The 25,057-nt window shown below is 39.7% G+C and overlaps 1 protein-coding gene across 1 annotated transcript; it reads right to left on the minus strand.

Moving 5' to 3' along the window:
* Window positions 1–546: 546 nt before the first annotated feature.
* LOC138411485 (uncharacterized) lies at window positions 547–6,818 on the minus strand. Its single transcript, XM_069531956.1, has 10 exons — window positions 6,604–6,818; window positions 5,924–6,021; window positions 5,599–5,733; window positions 5,294–5,472; window positions 4,908–5,044; window positions 4,593–4,686; window positions 4,131–4,460; window positions 3,855–4,026; window positions 3,488–3,627; window positions 547–3,378 (listed from the first exon to the last, which is right to left on the minus strand). Exons 2-10 carry the CDS (start codon window positions 6,015–6,017, stop codon window positions 3,055–3,057), a joined length of 1,605 nt encoding a protein of 534 aa, XP_069388057.1. The 5' UTR covers window positions 6,018–6,021; window positions 6,604–6,818; the 3' UTR covers window positions 547–3,054.
* Between the last annotated feature and the right edge of the window lie 18,239 nt (window positions 6,819–25,057).

Consider the following 25,057-nt stretch of genomic DNA (forward strand, 5'->3'; position numbering starts at 1 on the left):
CAGTGTTAAATCAACTCTGAGAGTGTTAAATTTAACACCAAGAAAGTGTGTATATGCGTCCACTCTTTTCAGTGTTAATTTAACACTAACACTAGTGTTAATGTTTTTACACTCAGCTATAGTTATTTCAACACTATAGGGAGTTCAAAATTAACACTGGCCAACACTTGTGAAGTGTCAATAGTACTCTACACTAGTGTCAGTGTATATTTTTACACTCAGCTATAGTAATTTCCACACTGTAGCGAGTTCAAAATTAACACTGGCTAACACATGTATAGTGTCAGTGTTCGTGTTTTTACACTCAACCAGTGTTAACTTTGAACTCCCTACAGTGTTGAAATTACTATAGCTAACACATGTATAGCGTCAATAGTACTCTACACTAGTGTCATTTTAATAAAATGTTACACTGACTGCGGTTGAAAATGCTACACTGACTACCAATGCATTCAGACCAATATAATGTAAAATTTGACTACCAATAAACCCACCCCCCCTTAACCACCCGCCAAACCTATCACAAAAAATACACAAGGCAAACACTTCTTCAGAAAAATTAATCTTATTAAATGGTCACCACACCACATTAAAAATCAACAGTCTGCATGGATTCACATATAATTACAGTATGGAACAAGGTACACTTGGTCATCGGTGTCATATGAAAATTGCCTATCACAAGGTCTGTAATATACCAGGTCATTTACACAGATCACTGTGAAAATCTCATTTTTCTCCTCAATACCAAATGCATTTAAATGATCATCAAAGAAAATATTCGAGACTTTACAAATCAAAAGATAGGCATTGTTGTCTTTAACAATTATACTGTCAATCCTGTTAAACAAAGGCATCTCATTTTCAACTCCAGTAACCACATACATCCCAACTTGATACTCTGTGCCATAGTTTTTGACCCAGGAAGTGGTGGAAACTGACGGCACATCAAAAGCTTCATTCAGCACCTCTCCACCCTCTATACTGCTGACCAGGTCTTCGGAGATCGGACCAAACTGTAATCTTTGGAAATAAAAGTTCTCAAAATGAAATGCTAACTGAGCCTGATGTTTCTTAACCAGAGTCTTGGCAATATTTTTGAAGTTTTTAACAGATTTCTTGAAGAAATTATGTTTCGCTTCAAATCGCATGCACCAAATGTGTATGAGTGGTCCAATTCTTCTAATACAGCTTGGGTAGTGGATCATATGGTGATGTTTTGGAATGAGACTGTGCTCTGGGAAGAAGGATTTAAAAAGTTTGTGATGTTCAAAAATTAAATGTTTCAAATAACAAGTCATACCATGAGTTACAGTTGGTGAAAACACAATGTTTACAATTTGAATTAAAAGGAGTAACAATTGCCAACAGGTATCCTCTCTTTTAACTAAATCTCCAAATATCAGTGGGGCATTGCGTAGGAGGCACCAAGACTGGATAGCATTAAGTCCAAGATCTTTGCTGTTGTCATCCAGCTTAAGCCCACCTGGCCTGTTCTTTCTCTGTGTGTATCCATAATTAAAGCTAACAATTCTTTCAGACAATGAACTAAGGGATATTGAATTCTTGATCAAATACTGAAACACAAGCTTTAACTCATATTGCACCACTCCTTCTAGCAGGTCATGCATTATGTCTACAGCGTAATTGTTTGACGAATGGAAAAACTGAAGGGAATTGAGTGGACAGTCTCGTTTGACACCAAATGTTGATTTCAAAGCAGGATTTTCCTGGATGACACGAACATGCTCAACATGAAGGTCTTTTGAACGTAGAGTTAATCCCGGGTGATCTTCACTGAAAACTGACTGATATTCACTTTTAGCAGTTAAACATAACCTACAGCAGTACGTCGCACTGAATGATTCAACAAAACCAAAAAGTGCATGTAGAGCTAAATTGTCTCCTGTAACCTGAATGACTGAACCCTTCACAGGTGTAGCTGAAAAGGGCAACTGTATTCCTTCAGTCTCCAAAATCTTAAGATCATCAATAAGTGGCTTCAGAACTGGCTCAAACCCATATTTCTTAAGATCCTCCGAGTGAAAGAGAGCGACAAGATGAATATTCATTAACACAGAATTGAGCTTTGGTGATACATTTCTCAAAACGAAATAAACACATCCAAGTTTGTGCACACCCTTTTTTGAGCCCAGTGGATTGGCAGTTTCAAAATCGTCATAGTAGAGCTGGATCTGAAGAGCGGGTTCTTGCTGAGAAAATAAACTATGATTTTTAAAGTAGGACCCATCACTTATATCTCTATAAAATCCCTCCTGGTGTGGTTTTACTTCTTGGAAACTGTTACAGAGTTCACTGTTACTAAACATAGATGAGAGAGACCCCCGGATAGGTACATACATGAACTTATCATTGACCGGAACTTGCCTATACGTGCCTGTTATTCTATCTCTTCTTACATCAAAACGGACACCCAGAACATGCTCTACAGGTTCTACTATATTCCATTTCTTTTCAAAATGCCTCATCCTTTTAGATTCTGTGTTAAGACTTGAAAATGGGTTTTCTAGTTGATCAAAACAACTTTCAACTCTATCCAAAGTTTCTCTAGATGCATCAGAAGACAAACAATTAACAACAGCTTCCTTTGTGTGAGCATGGATGTCATTAACCAGTTCCTCCATTGAGCCAACTAAACACTGCACAGTACTCTCTGGAACACCTGAGGCTTGAACCTGAGCAATAACAGAGCTGCACATCTCCAGTATATTCTTCTTTTCAACTGGAACATGTGTAGTGACCCTCACAGGAGGATCCACATTCACTGGTGTGGAAGGTCCAGCTACAGGCTCAAATTCAAAACTGCTGACGGGATCTGGATCAAGACAGTCTTTATGTGCTCGAGATAGGTGACGTTTGTAACCAGAATATGTACAAAAAACAAATGAACAACCAGACTCTCCACAGTTCAAGCGCAGAGACTTTCCGGGATACAATCCATGCTCAAACTTCAAATGTCTAAATAACACTGAACATCTGGTGTGGTGTACCTTGCAAATGTAACATGTGTACATTTCTGGTCAAAATCGGTCTTCAAATTTCACAGTGAAGAAGCCTTGCTCTGATTTCTTTTACCCGAGGACTCTCTTTCACTTTGCCGACGTCGATTCCATACACGGTGGTTTGGATGAAGATGAAGAAGCTGGACAGCGCTTCATCATACGACACGGCAAAAGCATAATGCGCCTTGAATAGCTCATCAAAAGCAGCAACTGGGGTCTGCATCCTGCAGGGAATGGCCTTCTGGTCCAGGATGATGTAGAAATCCTGGATGCTGTTGCTTCTTTCTCCGACTCCGAGAAGAAAGGGCTGTTTGGGGCCAGTTTCTTTAAGGAAGGTCTCCATGCTTGACCCCACCTTGAGAGTGAGAGAGAGAGAGAGAGAGATTTTAATTAATGTGTGAATGACTGCATGAATGGATGTGCGCAATACACAACTTGAAAAAAGTACAGCCCTAAGAAAATACCTTCATGAACTTGATCAGGCGTCTAGCAGCCTCCGATGCGCTCATCTTGCCGGCCTTCTTGCCTTTAACTGTTGGAGGCAAGAGGTGAAGCAGCAGAAGGATGGCAGCCATCTCAGAGTCCCACTCTTCAGAATGCCACACTGCAGAATTAGAAGTGACTATAAAATGTCCTTTATTTCCTTATAAGCATTACAGAATCAGTTATAGTAAAGTTTTCTTAAATTACACCATCGATTGTATATGGCTGGCAGTATGTGATTTGTAGTAAAGGGGTCAAAAACATGAAAGGACACAACAATGTCTTCTTTTCTTGTGTACACTAAAGGCATGTGCAATCTACTGCGTCCACTATTCAATTAACACTTACCACCATCATCAGACTCCTGTTGTGCAGACAGAAGTAGCTCATCCACATGCGGACTCGGGGTTAGATTCTTGCAGCAATCTGTGATGACTCTTGGTTTGAAAAATGTTGGCCACTTGGAGAGGAATTTACCAGACACCTCCTCACCAAAGATCATTGTGAAGTCTTGGTCAATCTTGAACAGAAAACGTTTGTGTGTATGTTCGTGTGAATGAGTCAAGCAACAGTCAAGCAAAATAAGGCAATCACAAAGTCGTCAGCAATTAATTGTATGTTTACCAAGCCAGGTGTATCCAAGAATCTGGGAAAGAGATCCAGGACAGTAGAGGCCGTATCTGGGTCTTGAACCACCTTTTGCCTGTGCTGGAATGTTGCCTTCATCTTATTTTTGACAAGGGCAGTATCACTTGAGTGTTTCATCACCGATATGGCTTCCCTGCATTCATCACCGGTCAACTGCTTCTCATCTGAACGGATACTGCGTGGAGTCTTGGGGCCCTCTTGGAAAGTGGTCTTGGATTTCTTGCTGTCTTGAGCAGAGTTCCGCTGAACAGTTTTCAGCCTCCACGCTAGGTAGCCAGAACCACTCTGGTGATCATAGAAATGTTCCTGTTGATAAAGAAAAACACATCGACTCACATCAACTGAGGAAAAACTCCAGGAAAACCCTTTAACTGGGAAAAAATTGGAGAAACCTCACGGTGAGCAACACAGAATATATGGGGAGGCTTTTATACTCACATAGCCATTCTTGGAATCCGGGTCCTTCAATTTAGGGAACAATGTTGTAATCCCAAGTGCGTAGAGGATCCGCACATTCACCGGAGGGACCCTCCTGAAAAGAGAGATCATTCCTCCCAAAACTGCAAATTTCATTTATGTGTTCTTGGGTTATTATAGTTAACTAAAACTAGCAGTATCATTAAAAATAATTTAGTAGACAGAAAATAAAAATAAAAATTATTTTATATTTATAACTAAATAAAAACTACAATAATAATACAAAAACTAAAACTAAAGTGAATGTCAGATAGCAGTGACAGTGCATTCACTTACCCATGGCTCTCCACCATATCTGCCACAAGAATGTTTACCATCTTTCTCCTTGTAACATCACTGATGGCGCTTGTTTTCTCGTACTCTTTGAATATTTCTTTTCCACCAGGCTTTGAATACAGAGCGACTCTAACATTCTGAAACGACAATTGCATAACTTTCACACTGCAGGTACAGTAGGTATTTCAGCCTGTGCCCCAGGCTGATGTAACCGTTGGTTAGGGGGTGCATGATAAATGAGAATTAGCTAACATAACGGCGCTCTGGGAGCTCTCAGTCCGACACCTACTGAAGCTGCAGTACTAATATACTTATTGTGAAATTTTAATGTACGGTTTGACATCGGTCTAATTGACATCAGAGTAAATATCAGGTGGTTAACTTACATCTCTTGCAACGTTGCTATCCAGGGGTCCTTCAACCAGCTGTCTTTTCCGAGCTTTGGTAGATTCTAGTATCAGCGTTGAGTCAGAACCTGATGATGACCCTTGGGATGCACGTGATGGTGATGGTGACCAGTCTGATAAAGATGAGCCCTCTGAGAACTCCACCTCGGCATTGCTACCTAAGAAAACACACAGCCTTGCATTGTAAATGACTCAAGTGACCACGAGAGGAAACGAGTTACAGCTCAATTTACCTTTTGTAGAAAACAGACTCAAATTCATAAAAATTCAAAATAATCCCTTACCATCACATTCTTCAGCCTTGAAAGACACCCCAGATGACTTCAAGAGTTCATCAAATATGTCCGAATCCACTTCCACGTTAGAGGAATCCTTCAGGCTCAAGGAAGCAGAACCTGGCAAATTAAATTTTGCCAGCACTAAAACATAAGAAAATGTAGATAAGCAAGATTTGGGAGGGACAAACATCCATTAATGAACAGAGCTGATGAACTATAAATACACCGGAGTTAGCAGGAAAGCTAGTTTTCATATGTAGTCTCTAGGAAAAACATTGGAAAACCCTAAATGCACAAATAAACATGACAGTCAAATTAGTCTAACAGTTACCTGCTTGCAAAAACTGGGAGTAATTGTACTCGTCCTCCGCCTGTGGTACCCTGACCCATTTGCTGACTCCTTTATACTCTACAGGAACCAGCATGTCGCTTCAAAGACAAGAATGGCATAATTTATTATTCCTAATTTCTTACATTTACACCCAGTGTTTCCCGCGGGGTGGGGGGTAATTTGAACACTGTACAATTACCGCGACTACCGCGCACATGACACTGACGGTGAAATGCCGCCAAAAAAACACTAGATATGTATATATACACACACATTTTTTTTTTCGTGAGAGACTGTAGCAGACCCAAACGCCCGTGTCTCGTTAATTAACGTTCATGGGAAACACTGTAAACCATACATTTAACCCAACACTAACGATAACACAATGTAGGCAATGCACATGTGTAATGTTGTCATACTATACTCGTATGTCTATAACCTTTTCAATACGTTCCTATTACTCAAAAAGCCTTTCCTTTATAGACACTTTTAATAATTTGAGGAACTAATGTTAGCTAAATCCTGGTCCAGCGCAGTGTTGGCCAGCTAGCAAGCTAAGCTAACGTTAGCTAGCTAGCCAACTTCGCTAGGTAGCTAGCAGCCACAGGCAACTACAAAAAACAAACAAACGCTAATATCAATCCAAAAGAGACAATTTTATCGACCGAAACTTAACTTACCGTAGAAAGAAGAGATTTGGACGACGAAAGTATGACTGCAGTCTGAGTGCTGACTGTGTGTGTGCCTGCCACAGCGAGCGATTCAAATGATGGGTGTGGCCAGTTGAACGAGCCAGAGTGTAAATTCAGAGTGAGTCTCAGAACGACGGATATCAACTCTTACACTATCACGAACGGACTCTAGGGGGAGTTAATTTTGATCAATTCTGAGTAAAATTAATAGTAACCCCTGTTAATTTACACCAACACTGAAAAAATAACACTGGCACATTTGCTGTGTACATTTCTTCTTCTGTAGGTGATGTCGAGGTCTCTGTCTTCCCCCAGGGCATTTTTACATTCATCCTTTTTTTGTTGTTGCCATTTTTAAACTAATCTGAAGCTTAATTCCTTTAAGAGAGATATCTTGGCAGCAGACAACTATCCTCTAAGTGGTCTTTATTATATACATGGGGATTTTCATCTGAAATATATGGAGGAAGAAAATGTGTAGGCGAACATACCAGGGATTCAAGAATACCCACAGAGATCACAGTGTTACCTTTTCATAGCATCACCTTTCATATTATCTTTTAACCTTGCAAAGTTTTATCTCATTATAGTTTCATTTGAAATATTTAAATCTTGACACATTCATTACCTGCTCATTTTTCCTCTTCACAATCTCTCCGATCCTCGCAGAGATAGAAACCATGGTATTTGACAATAAAGGAGGTTATATGTGATAACAGATTATCACTCACAGGTTCTAAGACCTCTCTAGGAAGATTAAAATTGTGTTGGAAAGGAAAACCAGCATGTCTCTCTTGGATCTACACCAGTGACAGTGTTTGTTAATGGAGCAAATTGTAAAGAGGTTTCTGTGTCAGATATTTCAAATTAAAAAATGTTATTTAAACTAAACTATTTTATTGGCCAAAAGCATTCTTTGATGGCCCATATGTTATATATTTCAAACCTGACAACAGATGTAGGGGGAATAATCCTGCCAATGTCTTCACACATTCCCATTTATCTACAGGCGGCAGTAACACACAACCACACTCAGAGAAGCTTCAGCAAAGGAAGTTAAGAAGACAGCTACTGAACATGGATATAAACAATCCTGATACTCAAAAAATCTGACTTTCATACGATTTATGAGCAAGGAAAGAAAAGGAAAAAACACTGTTTAAACCTCAGGGATTGGCTCAATGAATTATAATAATAGGGATCACGTCCATCTGGGTCATGGTAACAGCAGGCGCACACAAGTATCTACATTTTGGGTATGAAAAGACCGGAGTACTTGATTAAAGTAAGCTAATTATTCAAACAGTATTTGTATAAATATAATTCAGTCTCATTGTATCTTTTGTAAATCCTGCATTCATGATTTTAATTCAATACAAACAATACAGACCTAAACACACTGAAAAAAACTAAAGTAAAAGTATTCCTTAGGCAGAAGAATGGTTAGTATTAACTTTAATATTTTAACCAGCTAGGCTGGAGCTAATTTGAACTATTTTCTATATTATGTTTCAAAAACTAATTCGATTTTGTACGTATAATCTTGATCTGTGAAACAAATGGTGCAGTAACAAATATAGGCCTAATAAGTCCTATCTAAAATGTAGTAATTTCCTCAACATTGTACAATAATAATGACATATTTGTGTGCACGTTGATGTGCACGCTGTACGTTAGACCCACGGAAAAATTGTGACATTAATTGCGGAGTCAAATTTTGGAATATACTGTATTTTGTGCTGTTTGCAGTTTTGTCATTCTTTGTGAATTATTCCATAAGATCAACTACTCATGCTTAAAACAGAAAACTAAGAATTTTGATGATGAGGTTGTATCTTTATTCTTCAATATTTTGTATCCATTTGTGTTCTCTGCAGCTGTATCATCTACTTCCCCTGAGGATAAATAAAGTTCATCGTACCATCGTACTTGTACAGCTCTTGTTTATGGAAAGTGACTTGCTGGCAAGCATCAACAGGAAAATGTCATCCCTGTCTGAGTAGGGGGTTGGGGGTAGTGTAAGGGTGTCAAAAAAGTTTTTGCATTTCCTCATTCCTCAGTGATTCAAGTTCAAGTTAATTGGATGGTCGGTTGTTGAGGAAATCAAAGATCCGACAAACGGACAGAGATCCCTCAATTTATTGGTCCAACTAGAGAAGAAAAATAATTGTAATTAAAAAAATCAACCCATATAGGCTCATGTTTTTGAAAATAAATCATGAATTATTTATCAAAGCTTGTGCCACATGCAAAGATGAGATGCATTCAGAATATATCGCATTCAGCGCTGTAGGTTGAAAGTATATTCGGTTTCCTTTGAGCAAATGCAAATCACACATGAGGAAACCAGATCTGCTGCTGTGTTGAATTATATACAGTGTTTCATTTGTATGTCATGCTTGATTTCAAGCATTTACTTTGTTGTTGGTGACTCCAGTTTATATTCAGCAAGTCTCTTACTGTATGTGCTCCATTTCTCAGGCTTCTCTCTCTGTGTCTGTCCTATATCAGTGTGGGCTGGCTGAGGTTTGTGGGAAAGCTTAACTCTTATCGGCTCTTCATTACATATCCTATCATAACTCTTTGGCATGAATTGCCAACAATTGGAGGGCTGCTCGGAAGATTTAAAAGACTTCCGAACGGAACCCTTCATTCCCGTCTAATGCTATAATGCTTATCTGCTAGTGTGAAAACAGATTCATTCAGTGTCTTACAGACTGATTTAACATGTTCAGTTCACACACTACGATACGTGGACATACAATGGAAGCTGTTCAGCTCTGTGTCATGATGTCGAGACTCCAAGTAACAGTTTCTCTTCCAGAAGGAGATGGCCTGGGATTGTATTCCTTTGTGTCATGACTGTATGCAGCACAGCATGAAACTGTTTTACCAATATGTCAAATACAGACACACAGAAGACAAATGGATAAATCAGAACAATGGACAGTCTATTGTACAGATCTTAGTTTATCTTGGCTGCGGCCAAACATCAGCAGTTCAAAATCAACATGACACACAATTTGTTCAAATGTGCTCAGTCAGACGAAGTAAAACACTTTGCTCGGCTCGTCTGTGGTGCCCCCTCCTCACTTTATCATGACGTTGTCAACTACGATGTGGAAACCAAAATGCTTTCTTTAAGATCTCGATATTACTATGTAAAGTGCCTTGAGATAATGAATGTTGTGATTTGGCACAAATAAATCTGAGTTGAATTAAATGCTAACGTCCTCCATGTTTGTGGCAAATTAAACATTATTGGCTTACTTTACTGATAAGTGATAGTGAGCACCCTCTACTGGATCACGAGGGAAAATACTTTTGACATTTTGACGTGATTCTAGACTGCATGAGGCCCCCCCCACCCCGCACACACGTTCAAAAGAATAGTGACATGGTTAGGTAAATTTTTTAAACTGACACAGCTTCAACCACCTTGCATATTTGCAGTGATTTACATACACTGTTCGATGTATAATGTTCTTTCCACCTCTGTGAACATCCAAGAGATTAAAAATCATTAACAGCCCTGACCAGCTCACACAGGAATTAATGGCTTTTGTATCATTACCAGCTGTAGGAACGAGGCTTTCTAAGCTTCTGTCTCTCATGATGAGAGAAATCTTCCCTGTAGAATTCTCATTACTTCACCATTGACAATGCATCAAAAAATAAATGGCACTAGGTGGCGAAACAACTTCAGCGGACGGGTCAACATGAAACCAAAATGGATGTTTTGTCTGTATCTTCACTGCAGAAAATTACATTTATATACAATATTACCAATCTGCCTAACCCTCACCGTTAGAATGTCTGCCAAACATTTACTGACATTCTATTTGTTTTCCCAATCTGCTCATGCCAAATAAAGCATGATTAACATTTTTATGGATGTGTTGAAGTAACTCAAAGTTCTTGGTTAAATATCTTGTTTAAATTTCGAAAAAGTCAATGGTGACACAATCTGAGCCTCAATTACAACTGGAAAACATAAGTGTTTAATAAACACAGGGAAAAAAAGAGATGTGCTTCTGCAAAGTGTTAAACTAGTGCACTCGGAAGTAATTCAATTATATTTCATATGTAAATGAGAATGTATTAACCTTGCCTTTATGAAAAATATTGCTATTCATATACCTGGACTGACACAAACCATATTTAATGATCATTGCAGCACAGTATTTTCAGAGAGCTGTGCACCAGGGCTTTGCTAGTGGACAGAATTTTTCGAGGCAGAAACTGGCAGACATTTAATGCATCATTTCACCGCAGTATAGTCCCCTTCTAGAATTGTATAAAAGAATTATCTAGCAGGACTAGTATCCTGTCAAAATAGTCCTCTTCAGATGAAATATTCAACGTGATGAATTTGTTCATGGACCCTCGACTAATGTGGCTAATTGTACTTATCTAGAACAAGGGTGCAATCTTGGAACAAGGGTAAAATAATACCATTGAGTGAATATATCCATGCATTACAAAGTAATTTTCTTACTGCTGCGGTGAATGAGCGTTTTAATGACCATCACACAGAAGAGGGCTGCGGGTACCTTTTATCTGTGAGAACTTTATATGAGAGTCAACAGGCGCACACGATGGCTGCTTTTTCAGATTTAATCATTTTAACGCTCTAGTTACACTTCAGTTCTAACAGTTCGGTTACTCTTCATGAAAAATTGAGAAAAGGAAGTAATCACACACATACACTGTTCTCAGATGTTAATAAAAATATTTTTGTATAGATGATAATTATTCTCTGTAGGTGATTTTAAACACCAAACAGATACATTAATCTCAGAAGGTTTTTAATCCTCACACTCCCAGTAAAACTTGATGGGTTATTTAAATATATTTTTATGTGTAAGAAATGAAGAATAATTATCCTGGATACGTACTTTGACATCATTTGATGGCAGAGTCTATGGAGCAGTGATCGGGGGATGGAGCCGAAGCAACAAGGTCCCGCGGACACATGCTTGACCGAACATACATCACTGTGATGAGAACTACCTCAAATGAAAATTAAATTAAATGAAACTATCTTTGAGAAGAGTTTATTCAACACTTTTTGGTTTGTTCCATGTCCAATTCACTAACATGGAGTTTATGACAAATACTGCAGTCAGCCACCAGGGGGCAGATCGAAATATTTGGACTTTAGGGGACCTCATATAGAGTCTATAATAGACATTAAGATGTACTGAGGCACTTCAACACAAGGTTTTTACTGGTGGGATAACATGCTTATATCCCATTCAGCTGCTGAACTGGAGTGTGATAATTGTATGTATTCCGGTACGTTTTCTGGCAATCATCCCTTGTTGCTATGCTAAAAGTAAACATGAAGTGAAGCTGAGGTAACTGAAGGTCACTGCTCAGCCCGTTTTTATGCAAAGAAGCTTGACTCGTAGTTATCCAGCCTCAGATTGTTCTCGATGCAAGTCGGCTTTCGAATGCATCAATGACAATGTGCGTCCTCATTTATTCAAACACCACATCCCCAATGTGGTCGGCCTGGAATGACATTCATGTCTCGGGCTTCATAACTGAGCAAACACATCATCTGAGCAACAGGGATTTCTCCAGTTACTTCCCTGCTCATTTGATACAGACCTGTGCTTTCAGGCCCTGCAGAACCATGGGTAATGAAGGCGCTGCCAGCTGCGAATTCATTCATAGATCATCTGGTGATTTTATTAATGCATGAAGACTTGCTGGGTAGACCCACACCTCGCCCCCGCCCCCCAGGAGAGCATGATTAATGGTGTTCCCCCGAAACTGCATCAGTTAGCCAGGGCTATCTGGTATTTGTCTTTACAAGATCGTATCGACTTTTTGGGAGATCATGCAGAAAATGAACTGTCATGTGCGCAAGGGCTTGCTGAACGGAGGGCGGTAATACCTTCGTTCTGCAGGCGAACAGAAACAGGCCTTAGCATGGAAACAGATACCACCGAGGAGCTGTGAGGATGATGGTGCACACACACCTCCCCGGTGTCTTTCTGAGAAGAGAAATCTTCCTCTTCCTCTAATAAGTGTAGCTCCATACTTCTTTTATGGAAATGTGTTTAACAGAGGTCTCAGCAAGGATATTACCACATATCAAGCTGTTCCACTGTTTGGCTACACCACATTAAGGCATGATTATTACTTCCTTAGCATCGAGATGGAAAATTTATCACTGCACACTAACAAGAAGCTTTGTCTCCGTACTCTGATGGCTACTCATTGCTAGATTAACATTTAGGACCAAACTTCTAACACATTTTTAATTTAAAGAGGTTTTTATCTCCCTCCTGTGGCTTCCACACATTTGGATGGACTTCAGAAAGGCATTACAAGCATATTGTGAGATTTACTTTGAAAAATGACATATTTATTGTTTATATGCACGCCTCTTTAAAGACATTTTAACCGGTCTTTTTACGGCCACATTCATTACAGAGGAAGCTTTGATCACTTGAATCCAACATGACAATGTCTTCTGTGGAAATAACAAATGAAAAGGGAAGTAGTCAGTCTTTGACATACTGAAGTCGAAAGCTTCATCCATTGTTTGAGTAATTTAGGATTTCCAAAAAAGAGAGAGAGAGATTTATATATATATATATTTATATCTGTCGTCATTGCTGTTATCTTGCTGCTGTATACTCAGCCTTAAACATATTCAACATCAGTATCATCTATCTAATTTGGTGGCCATTTTTCAGAACAATTACCCTTTAAAAATTGAATGATAAAAGGGTGGTGCCTCCTTGTAATTCACAGTAAAATCTCAGAATCTAGAGTCGGGTCCCAGAAGTCATACACAAGCCAATTTGGGGCAGTCTGGAAAAAAGAGATTGCGTCAACTATACGCTGATAATGCAAGTTAAGCCGGAGGCAGATTTTTCTGACAGACCGGGGCTGAGGCGTGGGGGGAGATCAGCAACTAGTGAAGGGAGGGGAAATGGAAGGCAGCCCTCTTACTGAGGCGATTCACATCTACGCGACAGAGGGTGGAATGACTCCTTTGAAAAGATAATTGTACCTCCACCTACAAGAACACTAGGAATTTTATCAGCACACCACCTTCCCGATTCACTGATAGGGTGGGTTTTGAACGCTTGCAAGGTGCAGGTGGAGAGGCAGGGAGTGTCATTACCGGAGGGTCACAGCACACACGATAACCCCACCCAATCTTTTATTCCTTTCATTTTGTTTATGCTCTCCACTCGGTTGCGTGCTTCATGAGGTAAACACATTGGTCCCCTGGCTTTTGAAATCAATTTGATTCTGAATTTGTCTCCGCAGACACCTGACAGACCCTGCGGTGCAGCTCGGTTATGGAGCCGAGAGAGGTTCTCTGGCTGCCCCTTCAAACAGTGAAAAAAGGAGCCGGTGATTAAGCGTGACACAACAGCAAACATCACCAACTCACAGGCATAAGTAGATATGCCGCCACAGTCTCTCCTCACCCCGCCTTACCCTGCTCTCCAGCTGTGTTGCAGTTTTGGGTAGTGGCCAGAACTATGCAGTATTTGGAAGAGGCTTGCCCCTGTGAGTCTGTAAAGTAGGTTGAGAGGACAGCCATACCCACAAGTCTCTTCATAAGCTAATGAACATTTTGGAAAATGATTAGTGTGATGCAGCCAAGTGTTGTCTTTGACCATGGAAACAGTCATCTGTCTCATATTTATCTATTAGCCTCTAAATATACGTAGATTGTTATAACTAACATTAGTTAGTAAATAACATTGTTATGAGAAAGGATGTGTTCATGATTACAGTCAGTATTCAGTGCATGTTTAGGTATTTGCTTTATTTGATGAACAGACATTCCAATGTTATTGTCTTTTAACCAGGAGCAAAATCGATCATGGACATAATCAACCACAAACACGTATGTAAATCCAACACTATCATAAAAAAGTCCTGTGCATTCATTTGTATCATTGCCAACAATGACCATGTCCAACATGTCTCTAACATGGTATAATTTGTTCTTCAAAATCTACCTCTACTACTAGCACTAGTACTACCACACTGATTTATCATCAAACCATCTGCAATTTGTTAAACTCGTCGTTTAGGATGGTGAATTAACAGCAAATGACAAAATAAAATGGAACCAGTTACATGGTACATTAAAACACTGCACTATAAAAGAATGCTGCAACAGATCTGAGTGTTGTCTTTTACAGCCCTCAGACTAAACCCAGTATTATTTCTAAACTCCATCTGACACAGACCTATTGTCTTTGTTTAAAAATACATGACCTTGTTAAACTCGCCTGTTTCCTCCTCGTACTTCTTTGGTAGAAGTCCAAGAGCGACTGTGCACTCAAATTAGCCTGATTACCGCAAACACTGATTAATAAAGACCTGCAGCAGAAAGTCCAACAGCGAGCTGACATGCACCAGTTTTTCTCACTGCGAGCCGAATAACTCAAGGTGAGATCAATAGGCGAGGCCCTTTTTACATGAGGCCAGTCTCCAGCGAGTCTCTACCCATAAAGAGCCATTATTTACTGCTTACTCACACTGCGACAAATGAACTCAGCGTGGGCCCATTAATGTGTAATTAGAGAAAAGAATGAGACAAATATTTAACAACACGAGTGTTTCTGCTCATTAGAGCAGCTTCAATGGGGGGATTATTAATGGTTTCCAAGTTTAGGTTGATTGGGATGAGCTCATGATACAGCGGAGAGTAAGTTTTTATTTATTATATTCTGCTACCCTCTTGAGGACTGTTAAAATAAAGATGATTTTAACTGTCACTTTCTAATTGTATTTCTTCAGTGTTTACTTATGTATAATAAGAAGAGTTGAGGGGAACTGTAGAGGCACCACTCACAATATTTCTACAGTACAATCTTTTGATATTAATTGCTGGTCAGTTATGATTGTCACAATGAACTTAAGCTGACTTTTCCTTTAATATTCTTTAAAGAAAACATACACTTAATATTCAATTTCATTAAAGTTAATGTCTTGTGTGTAAAGCAAATGAAATGTCCATAAGAAGTGACATTAAACTTTCAACATTTGTTTCCTGTACCGTAGCATCTGAAATATAGGGACTGGCAGTAATGCAAAATCTCACCGCCACTTGATTGTGTTGGTCTGATTAAAATGAATGCAGTAGACTGGTTGGGTGCATTGTAATGGTTAATTCATACACAGGTTATGTGTATTTTATTTTTTTTCTATAGTATATTGGTGGTAAGTTCGAACCCACCTGAGGATTGCTTCCTGTCCATCCAGGTCTCTGTGGCGGTTGACCATGCTTCACAACATTCTCCATAATCCCTTGCTCTGCTTCTATTTGATGTCATCTTTTCCCGGGGATTAACACGGGTGCCCTGAGGGTTCGTGATAAGCATGTCTTCTAAGAACAGCCAAATCAATGAAAACCAGAATCAGGATACTTTAAAGTGTCACTTGCGCCCACATGCATGCACATGCACAAACACTTGCAAAAACAAGCTGCACACTGAAAAACATGACCAGCAGATAGACACAAAATATAAAGTCATTGCAATTATCCATCGAGAAAAAGATGTATTTGCCGTTCAATAAAAAATTCAGTTGTTTTGGCAGCTTTGACATTAAATAAAATAAGACTGAATAAAATTAAATTTTTCTCAGCAGCAGATGTAGCTGTCAGCACTCGAGCACTGAGGCCTGAGGGTAGAGGACTGTATGTGCAGCAGTGTTTGGATAGAGCAACATTCAGTCAATCACACAATGCAGGGTTTTGCCACATGTGCGGACTGTGGGTTTTTAGCAATTGTCACGTTGTCCAGAAATAAATCCTTATTTCAAAAGCTGGGTGTACCTTGGCATTTAGGTGCTGTAATAATATTTGGATTGTGGATTAAGCTTGTAAGCCTCAGACAAGAAAAAAATACAACTTGGCGTTTAGAAGTTTATCTTTTCGCACATGAAATGGTAAAACCCAGAAAGAAGAAAGCTAAAACATATATTTTTCCAGGTGAGATAAATTATTAGAGAAAACGCTTTTTTCCACAAAAGAGGCACGCTGGCAATAAAACCCACGAGTTTGCAAAATGACATTACAGAACTTAAATGTGTAAATGACAAGTAAGAGAAATAAAGTGAATGACAAGACTTTGAGGAGGGCTGTCAAATCATACAAAAGTGACGCTTTTATTCTCAGACAAAGCTCATTTTTTTGAAAAGCAACCCATATGTTTAATGCCATTCACAGTAACAGAGTGGGATTTTATTCAGAGCGTTTTCAATTGTGCACTGCTGCCAGCTGAAAATGAACTTTTTAGATAAATGGCATGTAGAGTCACATCACTTGTAGCTCCTGTCAGCAACAATAGAATCAGAGGCAGGGAGGACGAAGGATAAACTTAATGAGCAAAAAACAAAACCGCGTTAAAACAGCACCCTTGTGTCTTCCCAAATGAACCTGACACCTTCGTCTTCAGTCAATACCTCGCAATCAATACCTGGACCGTGCTGAAGCCAACATTTTCCGAGGATACCGAGCATAAATCATTTATGTCATGGCTGAGTTATTGACCTCAAGATAGGGAAACACAAACACAGACTACATACACACACAGAAACATGGCCCACTGAGACTCTACGTGTATTTAGGGCCGTCGTTACTTCCATTCATAGTCCCCGTCTCGTTCTCTCATTTTTTCGCCACTTATGCACAGGAAAACAGGATCATTTGCATCTCTCTGGGGGAAATCTCTGCTGGGCTTTGTGCGGGGTTACACATGTACAAAAAATGTTCCTCCTTGAACTTCTAATCATGAAGCAGATAAGGGTGGGTTCTTCCTCGAAGAAAAAATAATAATGAGGAAGTTGCGCACGCACAGACAAAAAAAAGTTAATGAGGATTTTTCCTGTACTACACCTCCAGAGGTAGGGTTCTGCTTAGCAGCAATGTCATTAGGCAGGAATTAAACTGAGACTGTTGTTTTACATAACCAACCTGTCCTCACAAAACAAGGCAAGCTGAAGATGCAGCTGTGAGTGTGACCAGATCTAACAATGATTTCTGGACTCAAAGGCAGACTTACATGAAGGCAGGTACATGTCCAAAGTTTACTGGCAGACAAAAACACTGGTTGAAATTCAGGAACATGATGAGAACAAAGCAAGGTAGGAACCGTAATTGATAGAAAAGCAACACTCGAACAAGCACAGGAATAAAATACACAATCTGACAGCAACTACATTTAGATTTCACTAAATCCAAATTTTTCTTTGGATCTGTAAATTACTCACACTCATGAGTACAAGTCCTCTAAAAAAATGTTATCATCACGATCCATGGAATTATTCTATGACAAATCAAGAAGATTGAAAAAAGCCTTTTTTCACGATATTAAAGAAAGTGAAAATAATTTGTGGATCTGCCCCCTGATGCGATCAACGTTTCACGAAAATAGTTTGAGTCGTTTTTGCTTAATCTTGCTATCTAACAAACCAGCGCAGACAAAAACGTTTGATGGAGGCAATATTCTGATTATGATGTTTACATTAGATGCTAATAGATGCATCCATACATATTCCAATTTAAATGTTACAGAGCGTAGTATGATGATAACTACCATCAGCATCAAGTCCTACTACTTATTTACACTCAAACCCAGGACACGCATGTACATACATGTTGTATGTTGAAGTACCCGAATGCTGTAAAACATGGGATGTTATAAAGAGAAAATGTAGATGCATATTTACATTATGTGGCTCAGGTCACATGTTATGATTCTATATATTATTCGGGGTATGACTGAAGTTTTACCAGATAATCCTGTTTACATGGAAGGGTCTTATTCAGACTATTGTCTTTTGTTTTTTTTACTCGCTTTTGTTCTTGTACTTGCACACAAAGAAACCCAGCTGTCATGTTTTGTAGATGCATTTGTTGCAAAGTTTTAAAGTGGAGCAGACACAGACTCGGTCCCAAGAGAAGCAATACATTAGCAAACTCCCCTTAGCAAGCTGGGGACTATGTCCTAATAGTATTGTTCTGCACTTAGTAATCCATCGTGGAGATAGCAATCTCAGTCCGTCCCCTTATATTACAATAGACTTACTGTCATCGCACACATGCAGGTTCCCGCATGTGCCAAGTAACAACATGACTCTACAAAATTAATATAAAACGGATTAAATCTCAATTTGATTACAAGTAACTTCAAACTTTATCAGGAGGTTTTATCAGTCTGCTACGAAATTGGAGGAAAGAAATCTTTTCCGGCAGACCAGGTAGGTGGAATGGACTTAGCTCAAGATAATGTCATTCAAAACGGAAGCCGTCCCAATTCTTTCACACATGAGTCGTGTCCCCAAAATTGAAAGTAGTCTACAGGATAAAACAAGCCTCTGCGACTTCTCTGGAAAATGTCACGTGTTGTTAGGTGAAGATATTTTGTGGAATAAGTATTTACATGTCAGACCCAAACCAAGAAAATTGATAGAGACACAGATAAAGGAAAGAGAGAAATGAAAATTCACAGATATATGAGGTTGACTTATCTTGGAACAGAGTTTACTATATTTACTCCTGTGATAAAATCTATAAACTGCAAACTGAAAGTGTGGAAATCACCTTTATGGTTATAATGTGTTTACTGTTTTAGTTTGACAATATTATCTTGTCATGGTTGCAAAGCCCAGTGAACTGAATGTAACGGATTTGAACAGAAGATGAGTCTGTCAGGGAGAACAGTCACGGACAGACACACAGATAGACGGGGCACGGGTACGAATCTGACAGAAGATATGTCAAAATGAAAAATAGAACAATTTCTTTTCATCAGTTTTTTTTATTTTCGTTCTTTTGTTGTGTGGGAAAGTAGAAATGTTTTTTTTTCTGCATTTCCATCTTTTTGATTTACCAGCACGATGAAGGCATCCTTCATTTCCCCACAGCGGCCTTGACTGAGTCATGTTTTGTTCAAAAGCGTGTTAATATTTTCATTTGCCTGATTGCATTGTGAGGAAACTCTCAACTCTGGGGAACAGAAAGCAAGGAGAACAGAATGTGAGAATCCATCCCTGCACACTTCAGCCCTCCATCGCTGCCACAGTACCAAACCTGTGTAATTGAACCTGAGCTATCAGGATGGGTGGCACTGATGCCAGGTGCATACTAAAAATAATGCTCTCTCATAGGACCCTCTCCTCGGGATGCCATTTTGTCATGAATTATGCATATATGCAAATAAGGGACAAGAAAATGGATTACTTGAAAGGGCACCTGTGGTTTCCTGCTCAAAGATATATTCAAAAGGTGAAATGAAGTGATCGCTGCTATCATTAAGCTGATGCACAGCTGTATGGAGAAGTGGAGAAACACTCTCTGAGACAGTTCTGTAATTCAAAAGTAGGTGATGACTGATAAATAGAGAATTAAATCACAAGCATACTTTATATGCAGGTATACAGAGGGGACACTCATATTTATTTCTGTTTGTGTATAAGACTATTAGCTTAATTACCTTTGAAACAGCATAGCTCGCTATAGCATCAATCGTAAAACCTGGCATTGCAACTTACATTTGGATCTGGAACATCTAAGTTCATTCACACTTCCAAGGGAGTTGTCAACAGTGACACACAATGCCTCTTGATGTCATTAGATAGACCTACAACCAACCGGAGCTGGGTGTATCGAAAATTTATGGGGAAGTCAAAGCAAATAACTTGGAGCAAATATCACAAACCAGTCTGCCACCTGAAGCAGACACACATGATCCCTGCTCTATCTATCTATCTATCTATCTATCTATCTATCTATCTATCTATCTATCTATCTATCTATCTATCTTATCCAAGACAGCAGGAAGAAAACTATATCTCAGCCAGCATCTCTCTGTCAGCTTCACTTTGCATCCAGTTGTTTTAATACCTCTTATCTCCTGTCAACTACTCACATCTAACTTCCTCATGGTTCTTAAAGGGGCAGTGTGTCAGATTCAGGTGAAAGGGATTTTTGGTAGAAATTGAATATAAAATAATCCTAGTGATGTTTTCATTGGTGTGTTTCATCTAAATTGTCTGAATTGCTGTTTTCTTTACCAGAGAATGGACCCTTTATATTTAAAAACTTTTTTGTTTTTTTACTCTCGTCCAAACTGGACAAATTAAAACCTTTTGAGTTTTCATGACAACTGAAGTTCACCACAGGTTCTCGTTCATGTTGGGAAGGGGAGAGTGAGATGAGGATTATTTAGCTGCAATATGAAACTTCACCTCTAGATGTCACAAAGTTCTACACACTGAACCTTTAAATGTTGCTCACTACGGGAATCGTTCTCTATAGCTGCAGCCATTGCATTTGAAAATGTGAGCATTCATTTTAATTGTTATCATATAAAAGTGTATGCAACTTTAAACAATGGATATTTTGTTATTGTACGTCATGCCCCAGGCTCTCCACCTTTCATTGAATATCAACTACTTTCATGCCGGTGCTGTATATGTCCATTTCTGTCAAGATTCTGTACAATTATTAAAATTTCTAAAATCTCTTTTTCGAAAAATGAAGCAATTCTACATTTGAGTCCAGGTTATTTTAGCTTTAGACCTGAGGGGGATAAACAGGGTACAGCCTCCCACTGTGAAGTAATCCTTTTCCTTCCTGACAAGGATTCATCCTATACAAAGCAAACTGAGACACACTCTCTTTTTTCTTGTCATGTGGGCACAATTGAGCCACACACAGCCTATGGAGTGCTGAAAGTGGACGGATGCACTGTTAGTTCTGAACAAAGGTGACTGTTCTCAGTCATCCACTCGCTGCAGGTGAAATTGGGGTCGCAGTCTTGACTCTTGCAGGGGCCATTGTGACTCGGGCTTGGATTTTAAAAAGGCTGAATAGCACCTACATGTGTGAAGCACAAGAACAGGGGACCAGGAAGTCAAGGAGCTTGGGGTAATATCCTCAGTCACACATGTGTCTGTACGCTTGCATGTGGGAATGTGTGAACTTCATGCACCAATGGCCTGAATAAAAATGTATTGTAAGTCTCTCTGAAGAAACAGTGCAATTATCCCCTATGTCTTCCTCCCATCTGCTGCGTCTTTGTGCTCAGGATGTGTAAGCTTTATAACATCTGAGTGCTGGTTTGGCAGTGAAGTATTTAGCCCATAAGCTTCTGTCTCATCAGCACAAGCTATGGAAGCTGATTTCCCAAGTGTCCGCTGGATACTGTATGTGATGCAGAGTTCACGCTCCACAGCATGTTTGTTTGTATGTAGCACAGTGAACGTCAATTAGTCGGAGAGTGAGGATGTTTTAGTTCCTCCGAACGAACAACACATGTTCATTTAGTGCACAACCAACGAACTGAAGCTGAAATCAATATCAATCTTTCAGAAAGTTTAAGAATCTGATAACAATGTTTCGCAAATATTAATTGATTGTTTGTTTAGAATTTTTAAGACCAAACAACTTACTGACTGACAAAATATTATCGGTAGAATATTCGGCTGTGAAAATAATCAATACATGCCCTACTGTATTTGTGGGTCTGTGTGTGTCTTTAAAACAGATGTAATTGTGATGGTGTGAGTGCACGTCTTTGTAAAAGGTGTGCATTTGGACATGTACGTGCTCCTGTCTATGTGTACGTGTTTGTGTTCACCTGATCTCCAGCCAGCTGTGGCCATTAGCTGAGGGCTGAGCCTGTTCAGACGTGCAGGTCACTGTTCTGATCTAATCTGGAGGATCTTTGTCTGATGAGGTCTCTGCTGTAAACAGAGTGGCCAGACTAAGCCAGTTGCAGAAATCATGAAGCCAGTGGGCAACAGGGATGGAGTGGGCAGGCAGACATTAGCACAAGGGTAATTGCTGTCCCCACGGCAGCCCACTGAATGACATCTAATATTGCTGGGGAGGGCAGCTAGCCATTACCTGGTGCAGAATAAGAGCTTTTTCTGATGGCCACTGAAGTCCAATTGGGCTCGAAAATGGTTCATCATACACCACGGTCGACCAATTTAGCCTCCTATGCGTTGTGTCTGAGAAAGGTGTAGCAACTAGATTATTGATTGTCCTTGAGATCTTTCATACGATGTTTTTCCATAGACTTTGAACTGACAGGAGGGTTGTTAGGCTAAAGTGAAGAGGGTGATGCTGCATTTCTGTGGTGCATTGCAGATGCACACAAGCCTGATAATTGGGGGGCTTTTGGGTGACTTAATCCAACTGTAGGCTCCCTCAGCTATGCAACTCACTAGAATAGTATGCTTATAAGCAAAATGTGGTCTCATATGTTGTTTGTTTGCAGCCGGTTTCATCATTCTATAGTGATTCATTCTGACATTTTTAACATGGTTTGATCACGCTGTAAAGAAAAAAAAGACCTATGTGTCACAGCTCATGTTCAAATGTATCTCATGAATATTGTGCACAGGATTATGGCTCAGTGATAAACGTATGCCGCAAAACACAGTAAATCAATGAAGCCATATAACGGAACGATGAAGCGGTTACTTCACAGCTACTGTTTTTCAGAAGCCATCCAGCTGTCTTCATTTTATTACATTCGGAATCTCATATCCCAGAAGACACTACAGAGCACTAGATTAAAGACACGCAATGTGCGCAATTTGTTGTTAGATGGTAGTTAGGTTTGCCTTTTTTTCTCTTCTCTATATAGCTGTGATTTTTTTCTGTTGCTGCTATTCATTTCTGAACTCAGACTCTCTTTTCTGCTTGCCAAAAAGCGTCAGTCGGTCCGGAACCCCATCTGCTTCATAGCCTCCAAATCACCTCCACAGCTGCTCTTCAGGCTCTGGTTTATGTGCAGATGTGAGGTTTCATTTATACATCAAATTCCTCCCAAATTTTGGCGATTCAAATTAACAAAAGTTCAAAAGTTTACTTGTGAGGGACAGTTTAAAACTGATTGTGAGTTATATTTAAAAGTCTGCAGTTGCAGTTCAAGAAATGTTAAAGAACTGATTGCTTTCCTAGAATGTGCACTTCCACTTCCATTCCTGTGCATTTTTTCTTTGAATTTAACTTGAACTTAACTTTAGGTCTGTGATGAGGTGTTTTAATCACTTAAAGTACTTAAGCATGTGGCTCCTCATAAGGTTTACCTGAAGAAATTGCCCACCTAGCTGCCTTCGAGAACAAAAACACAGATCTACCGGCATCTAATTCACCCAGTCCCCCTCATCGGTGCACCAATTAATCGTGCTGCTTGCTGTCTCAACTCAGCTGCCGTCGACAGAGTTGCTTAATCTTGTGATGTCCTGGACAACGGTTCAACCACTGACTCAAAAATAACCCTGCATAGGAGTGATAATCAGTGAGTGTGATGCTGTTAACACTGTGGAATCTCTCCGGGGCTGGTGGACATCTCTTGCCGAAATGGTACCGTAACCTCTATGATGCAGCTACAGGCATCTTTCTCTACGAGAGTACAATTTGCTTAACTGCTTCGCTTTTATCATGGAACATCACTTAATATTATATTTTACACACAGGAAAAGAAAAAAAATGCAACTGTGTTTGCTTCGTCATTATTACATGGACGTAGTCATCATTTTGGCTTTGCATCAACTTAATTTCTCATTTGCCTTTGTCTCTGACTTCTAATCAACTTCCGCGGGTACAATTAAATGATCTTCATTGCATCATTGTGGCCCTAGGGAGGCTGACGTCAGTTGAGATCATTTCCAGTTGAATTAGGGAAGAAGGCCTCTGCAGTATGCTTATAAACAAACCAATCAGGCAGTCCTTCAGTCAGTGAGGAGCCAGCTGGACCAGGCAGCAACCCAGCACTGGAGGGTAACTGGAGGCGAGGAAGACACGGTGTAAGATTATCAAAGCGAGCAGAAGGCTGTGTATCTAAAGGCTTAGCTAAGGCACACCAAACACCAACAAAAAGTGAGGGGGTGGGGGTGTGAGGGTCATTTGGGTTGCAGAATGAGTGGGAGAAAGATGGAAAAGGAGATGCAGACTGAGGGAGACAGATGAAGAGATGTGGTTCTAAAATAATTTAGGATGACCCCCCCCTCCACTATTGACAATCACATGGGAATTGTGTGTCTGTGTGATAAGATGTGTGCGAGCGTGGTAATGAGAGAGCTTGTGTCTGTGTGTATGTGAAAGTGTATCCGAACAGCAAGGAGCTCACATGGGATTTTTCTCCCAGGGGCTGTTGTTTGTTTCCTATCTGTCAAATCAGATAGAGGAAATATTCAAAACATATTCAGACAGACACCTTGTTGGTGATGGTGAACTTCGGAGGTCACACAATCTTCAGGGGAAAACAATGCTCATGGTGCCAAAGACTTTACGCTTACAGTATGCTAAGCAGTTTATTATTTACAGAAGTTTGTATAGGTCGAGTATTTTCATTCTATTGCAGTCTGCATTCTTCCTGATAAATACCACGGCAGCAGAGGAAATCAGACATCCACAAAACTTATATATCAC

Source organism: Paralichthys olivaceus, chromosome 9 (assembly GCF_024713975.1).
Source record: "Paralichthys olivaceus isolate ysfri-2021 chromosome 9, ASM2471397v2, whole genome shotgun sequence".
Lineage (NCBI taxonomy): Eukaryota > Metazoa > Chordata > Actinopteri > Pleuronectiformes > Paralichthyidae > Paralichthys > Paralichthys olivaceus.